This window comes from Salminus brasiliensis, chromosome 15 (assembly GCF_030463535.1).
Source record: "Salminus brasiliensis chromosome 15, fSalBra1.hap2, whole genome shotgun sequence".
In the NCBI taxonomy this organism is placed as follows: domain Eukaryota; kingdom Metazoa; phylum Chordata; class Actinopteri; order Characiformes; family Bryconidae; genus Salminus; species Salminus brasiliensis.
The window spans coordinates 24,546,983-24,557,537 of NC_132892.1; the positions used below are offsets into that span (position 1 = coordinate 24,546,983).

At 41.3% G+C, this 10,555-nt stretch overlaps 1 protein-coding gene across 1 annotated transcript; it reads left to right on the plus strand.

The window, feature by feature from the left end:
• The first annotated feature begins 301 nt into the window (after nt 1–301).
• Nucleotides 302–9,669, plus strand: serhl (serine hydrolase like). Its single transcript, XM_072656793.1, has 12 exons — nt 302–644; nt 1,625–1,768; nt 2,465–2,578; nt 2,789–2,830; nt 4,347–4,366; nt 4,487–4,561; nt 5,247–5,356; nt 5,510–5,589; nt 6,349–6,383; nt 7,146–7,222; nt 7,949–8,030; nt 8,175–9,669. The coding sequence occupies exons 1-12, from the start codon at nt 587–589 to the stop codon at nt 8,304–8,306; spliced, it is 969 nt and encodes a 322-aa protein (XP_072512894.1). The 5' UTR covers nt 302–586; the 3' UTR covers nt 8,307–9,669.
• Nucleotides 9,670–10,555: the final 886 nt, after the last annotated feature.

Genomic DNA, 10,555 nt, shown 5'->3' on the forward strand with positions numbered 1-10,555 from the left:
CTGTGAGACGGTATCTCTCCAGGAGCAGGGTTGGAAATCACTGACGAGCAGCTCCTTTATTTCCTCGACTGTGTCAAGCGTTCATCTTCGAGCTGGAATACTGAACATCCCAAATGACAACAGTGCTCACTAAAAGACTGTATACACCATTATTGAATATTACTAATAAATAAATGTGCACTATACAAAACCCCCGAATCTAAAAAACCAGTGCGCAAAATCTCCCGGAAGTCTGCCTCGGACACTTGTTAGGGATCGAGTGCGCATGCCTCTACTGTGCGTGTTGAGACGAGGCCGTGTGAAGTGTGTGTGTGTCATCACTGACTTCACCCGGGTCAGAAAGCGCTGGTTTGGTGGCGTGACTTTACAGGACACTTATCATAACTTTGTATCCAGCGTAATTTCGGTGTGTTTGTAAAGTCTATGTTGTGACTCAGCGGGGTTTCCTCTGTGGCGGGTCGCCCCTGCCTGGGCCATGATCTCGGCCTGCAGCGTTAGCTCTAGGTAGATCACAGAAAATTAGAGGTTTCGATTCCTTTGATCAAAAGGTCACGTGGGGAAAGTGTTGCTGCTGTCTGTGTGAAGAATGATTCAGGCACTGAAGAGTGTCAGACACCTGGCCACTGCAACGATGAAACACACAGGTGAGGGAAACAGACTGTTTATGCCACCTGAGGCTGTGTTCAGGACTGTGGGTGATCCAAGTGGCGCTGCAGGTCAGATAGCTATATTAGTGTTGTTTGAAGATATAGAGCTTTCTAGTAAATATATAGCTTTCTAATAACTCTACAGGAACTCTGTAGTAAACACAGACACTTACCAGCAGTATGTATCTTCTGTATATTGTAAATTATATCATTCATATCAATTATAAGGATATCAATTATATCATATTATCTACATTCCTGTAGATTGTTTATGGTATGGTCAGTGGTCAGTATACCACGCAATTCGTACATATCCATAGAGCCGGTTTCCCAGACAGGAATTAATGTCTGGGACAAATTGATGTTCCCAGATAAATTTATTAAATAATGTGTGTGATTAATTACACACACACACACACACACATACACACCTACCTACCTAATAGTGGGAACAACCACCCCTGGTTCAGATGACACTAGCGAGACATTGTGGCATGGACAGTATTAGGTGACAGAAGATATTCGTAAGGGAATTACTATCATGCCATTGGGAGGCAGTCAATGAGCAAGAAGCCCCTCACTCCAGCTCTAGAACATCCTGTCATATCACAGTATTATTCAGATCATTCCAAACCAGGGGTGGGTCTCAGCCCAGGATGTCACAGATGCCATGGGACAGGATTTGTTGCACATGTAGATAAGCGAGGAGAGTAGCAGAGTGCAAAGCAATCATCATGGGCGAAGGACAGGACGTGATTTGACTGATGTCCAGAAGGGTATGATCCTAGGGCACTGGGCGAAGGGTGATGAACTTGATCACAGCAGAGAGGAGAGTCCATTGTTGGAATGGCTGCAGTTCTTCAGTGTCTTCCTAAGCTTAGCCCAGTACCGCTTGTGTAGATGCTCTGCAGTAGACCTCACACAACTGTTATGTAAAGTTTACTGTTTTAACGGAGCCCCTCTGATTTCTTCCACAGTGTCTGAGTTCCGTATGCCTGTGCCATGGGGAGAGATGAGGGGCCGGATTTGGGGTCCAGATCATGGGCGACCAGTGCTGTGCATTCATGGCTGGTCGGACAACAGTGGATCTTTTAACACCCTGATTCCACTGCTGCCCAGCGGTAAAGTTTCAGTGTAGATCAACTATGCATGTGATGCCATTTTTTCCCTAGTATTTATTTATTTAATTATTTATTTATTTATTTATTTATTTGTTTGGACAAATTACATACAGGTAGTATGTTTTACTACCAGTATTGACAGTACTACTATCTGATATATGGTCGTATGTGTCTATTTGAGAGACCCCTGTATCAAGTATTTTATTTACAGTCTGTGTGTTTGTTATTTACACATACTCCTTAACCTGAAGGTGCTATTAAAGGTTCTTTGAGTGATACCACAGAAGAACCTCTTTTGGTTCTATAAAGTACTATTTTACATCTAGTTGATGTAGGTAGGTTCTTTCGGGACCCAAACATGATTCTTATGTGGCACCACTCAAAACCCTTTAGCACCTTTTAGTTGGAAAAGTGTGCAGTATAGATCCATATTTGCATGTGATGCAGAAACGCTATATGTCCAAATGTTTGTGGACACCCCTTCTAATAAATGTATTCAGCTACTTTAAGTTGCACCCATTGGTGACATTGATGTGAAAATGCACACACACACACACACACACACATACACAGCTTGTCTAGTCTCTGTAGAAATCTACAGCTATATACAATACAAAATCCAGATGCAATGCTAAGGAGTGTTATGTCTTATGAGTGCTACATCTGCCTCTCTCTGTCTCTCTCCTGGACTCTCAGATTGGAGGTGTTTGGCCATAGATCTTCCAGGTCATGGCTTTTCCTCTCATAGACCTCCAGGAGTTTTCTACAGCTTCCCTTGTTATGTTGCAGATATGAGACGAGTCGTAGAAGGTATGAGTCCATCATGTTTTGTTTGGGTTTATTTTTTCCTTCTAAACGCGTCAGGGGTCATCTGACTGGCAAAGTGACCTATTACAGAGTTTTATTTTTATTGTAGAACAACCTAAAAGTTGCTGTCTATTTATTCTTGTCTTCGCCTGTAGAGTGTGAATGGTAGAAATGACCCAGTGCCACTAACAGATGTTGTGTTTCTCTGTGCAGCTCTACAGTGGAAGCGTTTCTCCATAATAGGACACAGTATGGGTAAGCTGATTATTACACTTCCTCTGAAAGAAATGTTTTCCAGACTTTTATTAGGAACCTTCTGAATTTTGCCTACACTCCCAATCCTAGCCATTTAATTAAGCAATGATGCACTTGAGGTTTGTGCTGTTAAGGATATTAAGGATATTAAGGACTTGTTTCTAATTCTCCCACTCTGTGTTCCACTTATCCGCTCCAGCTTAATATGTGCAGCAGATCATGCTCCCTCTGATTGGCTGGTCTAATTGTGTGTCACAAATTTCATAAAAAAAACATAACTACCTACTTTGCAACACTGATGCGTATTGCTCTGTTTTAAGTCCACAGTCTCTGTGGTTAGTGTATGGTTTGGGACACTGTGCGAATATTAGCGTAAAACCTCCAGCATTTCAGTTAGCTTTCATAGAAAGGATCAGGCTGGTCATTAATAGGTGACTGTTGCAAGTGCTCAGCCCTTGTAGATAACTTTGTGGAGATGATAAGGTAGTTTTAAAGTATGCATTTGTCTTTTTTGTCTTTTTGTTTGTTTGTTAGTTCAATATGTAATTAGGGGTGATGGACATGTCTGAGAAAGTTGCATCAGTACTTCTAGGACGCTGACCAACTGCATGTATCATTAAAAAGAGATTGAGAATAGTTGTACAGAACCTATTAACAACAACTCCTAACTGCCTAATGTCGCTGTCAGGCAAAAATCTTGTATCTCCATTCTTGACGCTTTTCACTTTATTGACATAATGTGAATCTGGTGGACAATACGAAAATTACTTTTTATTGATAAATTAAGAACGTTTTTAACGTTTTTAAAGTCGACATTTTGGAGATACAAGGTTTTTGCATGACTGGAAATGCTAAACACCTTAGTAAATATTGCTTTATGTAAATTTTTAGATTCATTAATTTCTTTTCACAATTTATTTGTAGTTGTTCCTGTGTTTTTCCTACATCATTTAAATTTGCATGCACTATAATTAGTGTCATTGTAAGTGTAATTAAAAAATATAAAACACAAATGCAAATACATGTGCTTATTTATTTATTTATTAGTTTATTTTACTGGCACATGGCACTGCTGTACTGTGTGCTGGCGCATTTAGTCTGTTCCAGTCTGTTTACAAACCTAAAAAAAAAAATATATATATATATATATTGAATAATGAATACTGTGAAATTCTCATGAGGTTATGTTCTTAATATTAATACTTTAGAGCAGGAATAATCACTGGTTGTATAGTTACGGTTGGTACAAAAATGAACAAGGAGCATATTTCACGTTATCATTCCAAATAACAAACCCTTTCACCGTATTTTGTGTGAAAAGTCTATTATCTACAGGGCAGCAGTGAAATCAAAGGTATCTGGGTGATAGGTCACGGTCAGGATGAACTCGACACCACGTCTCTTATCATAAATGTAATGAGTAGTCAGTCTGGGTAAATGGCCAACTGCTTAACTGTTTGTTGATCAGTGGTTTATTGACTCCAACACGGTCATCATATCTTCGTTTACCCTACAGGTGGAAACATAGCAGGAATGGTAAGGCCTTATCACATGTTTGTCATGCTGTACAGTGAATGGGGTCAATGGTGATCAGTACAAGCGTGGCTTGTTTTTCTTCGCTGATGTTTTTTTTTTTGTTTTGTTTTTTTTGGGCAGTTCAGTGCATTGTATCCGGAGATGGTGGACGCTGTAGTGCTCCTGGACTCTTATGGGTTTCTCCCAGCAAACATGGTACGTCCACAACGCATCGAAAAACAGAAATAACATCTATAAAGTAAATGAGTGTCCAGATGTGGTCCCTCCTTCTAATGAACGCATTTAGCTAAAGCCAGTATAATAGGACTCTCTGGAGCAGATAGACATGAACCTATTGGCACCATGCCTAATACCAGGTGTGGGCAAGAGGGGTATAACGGCCCCCAGCATTGAGCTGGGATTGAACTGGAATGATACATGGTGCTCCAGACAGTACTTTGGAGATGAGGTGGGGTGATGATCATCCAACATCCTGACTTCACTAATACTCTTGTAGCTGAAGCAGTCAAATCCTCACAACAATTCTCACAACAAAATCTAGTAGAAAACCATCTTCCCTGGACAGTAGAGACCGACTCACTCCAAACCAAAACCCAACTCATTTACATATAACCGCCTATTCAGGCAATGGCAGTTTAGCCACACCTACTTACACAGAAGTTGCAAGGTCTTGTGACTCTGCCACTGTTGGGGCCTTGAACAAGGCTCCCCGGGTGCTGCAGCAATGGCTGCCCACTGCTCCAGACATGTGTGCTCACTGTCACTGTCTGTGTTAGATCATGCACGGTGTGTGTTCACTGCATGGATGGGTTAAAAGCGGATGTTGTCCAACACTAATGGTGAATATGGTTGTCTTGTCTTGTCTTTTATTTTCTCACAGAAAAAGATGAACCTCAACCTAAGGAAAGGTATAGATGAACAGCTCGAGTATGAAAAAAAGATGGATGACAGAAAAGACAGGGTCTACACCTATGAGTCAGCCCAAGAAAGGTTTACCCCCCCCCCCATTTATTTATTTTGATTTTAATTAATTAAATGTAATTCAATTAAATTAAATTATTTAATAATTATACAAACACATTATGTCTAAATATGGGATTGTTTCTCTGATTAAAGATATTTCTTTTTTTCATTCTCTTCCAGGCTGAAGGCAGCAAATCCATTTCTTTCAGATAAGTCTGCTCAGATCCTCCTGGAACGAGGGGTCCATCAGGTGGACGGAGGTTAGAAGTTCTTTATTTGTTTTCCACTCTAAAGATACAGGCCTTGGTTGCATGTAATATTGCTACAGGGTGAGTTGCCCATTTCTCACTTTAGCGTCCAGAAAACAAAAAAGAAAAGAAGGCACACTTGCCTGTGCTCTCTCCGGGTAGGTAGATGGCGCTCTCTTTCTTCCCTCATCACTCTTAAAGCGATGTTGGCCAGCACAGGCGTCTGTTAGCTGGTGTGGTGGAGCTTGGAAACCGGCACTTTCCTCTGAGCGTGTCTGCTGCCTGGCGACACTTCACTACAAGGCCTAGAAAAGTAGCTAAGTGCATTCATTACAAGGGTGTCCACCAAACATTTGGGCAGCATACTCCTTGTAGTATTTGGGTAAAACAACTGGTTTAGCAATAACACAGCAGTTCTCCAAAATCTAGTAGACAGTGGAGACAGTTCCTCCAACCAAATCAGGGTAGCCCATTTTTTATATGCTTGATTTTAAAAGAAACTGTGGATGAGCTGGTGTCCCAGTACTTTTGTCCCTGTGGTATTTCTTCACTTGGAATATCAACATTCATTTAAACAGTTGTTTTCAAACATTTTCATACAACTACGAGTGAATAAATCATATTTTTTTTTTTGCACAACCCTCAGTCCTCTTGTCCAGCCCAGTCCAGGACTGACTGTCAGGTGGGAATGAATGTAGGAAAACAGCATCACTGTCTCATGTTATTTACAGTGTTTTTATTTATTTTTATATATTTTTTCTTTTATTTTAGGAGTGGTGTTCAGCAGGGACATCCGAATTAACTTGGTGAGTCACCTTCTTTTGGTCTTTTCTATGTGTTTGGTTTCTCTCTCTGTCAGTAAAAAAATATTTCAGTTGTTCTGCATTCATTTACTTTCTTTAATCTTATAGCTTTATTTAATACTGTATATCAGCCGTGACAAAATTGGCTAAAAAAGGTACCTGTGTAATGTGTTCAGTATCCAGTAATAAAGACCCTGTTTACACCTGGTCACTTTCATGTGTCTTGAGTATCAGGATTACATCTGGGTCAGGCCAAGCCACATAGAAGTGCAAGTGTAAACGCACCCGAGACGCATTTAAACCAGATACAGATCCGATCACTCAAACCACTTCAGGAGGTGGTCTGACCTGACATCCCACCTGTCCTGCAACTAACGGAATTCTGATGCCTGCTAATTACACTCTCTTTTTGCTCAGTAGATCTATCAGTGTTCTTATTGGGTGGTATTTACAGTCGACTGCTTTCATTCAGTTTAGTGTCCTGTAGCCTGGTGGTGGGAGGTGGGTTGGGGTTCTTTGGTGCTACCTGCCAGAAATTAGATTTGGTAGGGTGGGAGATGCATTTGAGCCACATGTTATAGCAGTGTTAATGCATCCGTCTCCCCAAGACGCATTCCACAACTCTTACAAAAAGACAATCCAGATAGTAGTCACATGAAGTGACCAGGTGTCAACAGGGTCAAAAATGTCCTATTGCATGCTGTTGTGAGCAGTGCTGTTAACTATGAGCGTTTATTTGTGTTTGTTTTGTTTGTTTTTTCCCAGACTAATATTGCAAGGATGGATTTGGGGCAGAGTCTACTCTTGCAGGAACAGATAAAAGCTAAAGTGCTGGTACTGCGGTGGGTTCTGCTGACAAGTGTAATGTACAGTGGCTTTGACTAAGCGTAGCAGACTTCTGGGCTAAAAGATAACCCCTTTCATATCAACCCTACCGAGAAGGCTCCAACACTACATTAGCTTTAGCATTATCAGTCCCCTGTAGAATATATGGAGGATACCTCAAAACGGCTGGGCCATGGATTGGGCCACATTTTCCACTATCTTCCTGATAAGTTGTTGAGAAAAGTCCTAACAAAAACCTACTACCCTGTCGTTAATGGCCCAGTGCTCTAACCGCTGAATTACTTAATCCCTGTTCATGTAAACTGATCACTAGCAATGCCCCCCAACACTAGGAGGGTGAATACTACTCCTCTTTTCAAACCGCTACTGATGCAGCATTGCTAGGCAGCCAGCGTGCTTGGAGGAAATGGACGCCTTTGCTGACCATCATCACACTAGTAGTGATGTGGGGAGGAAGTGCCATCAGCCCACCCCAGAGAGAGTAGGGGTGCATATGCATTGCATGACTTGGGACTCGAACCAGCGATCAACAGTCTGTAAATAAGGCCTATAATTCTGATTCGGTTGCTTGCAGTTACATACATGCTTGCAGTTGGCACCACAGATGGCGCCAAATCCCCAAACTAACATAGTTCTGCCTTAAGCAGGTTAGCTCAAATAGGGTCAGGGACCAACATAATAACACAGCAGCATAATTAAAGGGCTTTATATGTTCATTTCAGGGCAAACCAGGGTTTGAAAATAACCTTTCCGCAACCTCAGGACATAATGGATGCCTTGGAAAAAGGCTGGGAGAATAAAGCAGTGAGTTTTACTCTCATATACACACACACTGATGTCTAGTAGGTCATTCAGGTGCACTACATCCTAGTGAAGTGCACTTAAAGTAGCTAGTACTCAAATTGGGACACTGCAGTTTCCTCAGTGTTTTCTCTTTCTTTGTCTTAGAGTACCATACTGACGGTCGAAGGTGACCATCACGTCCACCTGAATAACCCAGCGGTTGTGGCACCAGCCATCACAGACTTCCTGCAGTCCCTAACGCCAGAAAACACGTCCAGTCAAGCTGCCAAACTATGAAAAACCTCTCCGAACACATACTTCCATATCCAGAACCATGAATGCTCACTTTGAACACAGGACTAGAGTGCTCATTTTTTTCTGTTGATTTGAATCTAAGTGCTGTAAAATGAACAAGGTTTTACAATAACATAATGCCTGGTTATTTACAGTTTTGCAGTTTAAATGCTATACACTGAGGCGTCAGTCTTAAAGGGCCACAGCATTGCCGAATTTACACACCAGATCCAGCTCTTCTTGGGTTGGACTGACTGTATTAAAGGGCCTGTATAATTAAAAACAGATGTTGTTTTCATGATAGAGAATGTACAAATTGTCAAAACTCTTCACTCCCTAGTTCATATAGTCCACATATGTGAAATTAAGCTGCAAAATAGGCCATCGTGAATTCATTGGGCCTACTGCAGCTTGGCCCTCCCATGAAATGCTAAGGAAGGGTCATATGTAAATGTGTTAACAGTTGTGATGTCACAACCATGATGAACATTCATATAGGACTACCTATTCAGCTAACCACAGCTTAGCCCTCACATGGAGTGCTAAGAAGTGCTGCAACTGTGCACACAGTCTATGACTGGAGTATTTTGGTCCAAGCTTATCAGTTTTTTTTCCTGCACATTTTAGCCCGTACTAATTTTCAAAGAGGTCATCTACGTGTGACAGTTTTAAAGGCATGATAATAAATTGAAATTGCTTAATTGTAAAGAATTAAGAAAGGTTGGAAAAAATACCCTGCTGAAAAAACAGCATGGCCAGCTCAACCTGGTCAAGTTGGTTAAGCTGGTTGACCAGTTTAGCTCTTGGTCAGTACATTGTATGATTTTGTTTGAGATTGATGGTTTAGTGTGTATATACTAGCATCAACCTGATCAACCAAGACCACAAAAAAGCTTGACCAAGCTGGTCGACCAGCATGACCAGCAAGACCAAGATCAACTGCAATATACGCTCTTGTTGGTAAAGAGCTGGTCAACCAGCTTGCTTACCGGCAAAGGGTATATTTTTACCTGGATGACCAGCTTTTCAACAACCTTGACACTCAAAGAACCAACTACCAGTAAAAGCGCATTTTGGGGCATAAACGCACCATATAAATACATGGACTGATCTAAAATACTACTACTATGGAAGCCCTTAACTTTGCAGTGCTGTGGCTCAGTTTCACATGGATGTAATACAAACTAAACGGAGACTGATATTGTATTAATGTTATTGGGGTCAATATGTCATCTGATCAACTAAACCAGTTTTTATATTAACATATATTAAGGTCTATATAACATGATCTAAAATGTTGTTTTTACATATGCTCTGACATCATCTGAATCTGTAGAGTTCTGGTGCTCTTAATAAATAAGTAATGTGTACACCATATCCCCCGTGTACGCACCTCCCTCGTGTTCTGATACATTCTTATATACGCTCAGTAAAACGGGTGGGTGTGAGTGTGCTCCAGGGGAACCCATCTAAATTTGTCCCTGTGCTCATATCTAGGTCAAGGCAGATCTGTTGCGTCTGTCACACTCCACACACTGCTCTCACCCTGATCCATCAACAGGCGTGAGGCACTCTGAGAGGATGCTGAGTCTAATAGCCTGGAGAAGCTGCTGCACTGTGTATTACTGATCATGCCAGTGGCTGCTCAGTCTGTAGGCTGAGTGAGAAGATGTCTTTGTCGTAATGTGTGTGTGTGTGTGTGTGTCATCCTATCTTTCTTAAGTCATTTTTCAAGCAGTAGTGGCCAGAATTCACATTTGACCAGAAATCAAATTGAACACCTCCCCCAAACCCCAAATGCAGTCATTGCTTCTTTAGGTTTGCGCTGGAGCTACAAGGCTAATGTAGCTAACAAGTAATGGAAGCTTGTGCCCCGTCAGTTAGCTAACGGCAAGCTACATTTGGGGTCAAAGGAGTCATTGTATAAAAACGGGGGCAGTTTTCTCAACATGACTGATATGTTCGTCTTCTGTCTACTGCACATATTTTCCCACCTCGGGCATAAAATCCTTAATAATATTGCAATGTATTCAGGCATAGGAGCCATATTCAAAATGTGATAGGGTGGTAAATTTAATCCTAAAATAGTGGCAGTTCTTCAAGTAGTTAAGTCCCTGATCTAGGACACATGCCAGATAATTGGAATATTATTTTCTTTGCATTAATAATATAATTTTTGTAATAAAAACAGTACTCTCCATCTGTTTCGCATGGCAGGGTGGGTGGGTTGAGCTTGACACACCAAAAACATA

Excerpts from the sequence above, each read along its gene's own strand:
- serhl (XM_072656793.1), top strand. The coding sequence starts at position 587 with ATGATTCAGGCACTGAAGAGTGTCAGACACCTGGCCACTGCAACGATG. Across the intron at positions 6,384-7,145 it reads GGGACATCCGAATTAACTTG|ACTAATATTGCAAGGATGGA; the intron begins GTGAGTCACCTT and ends GTTTTTTCCCAG. Across the intron at positions 8,031-8,174 it reads AAGGCTGGGAGAATAAAGCA|AGTACCATACTGACGGTCGA; the intron begins GTGAGTTTTACT and ends TCTTTGTCTTAG.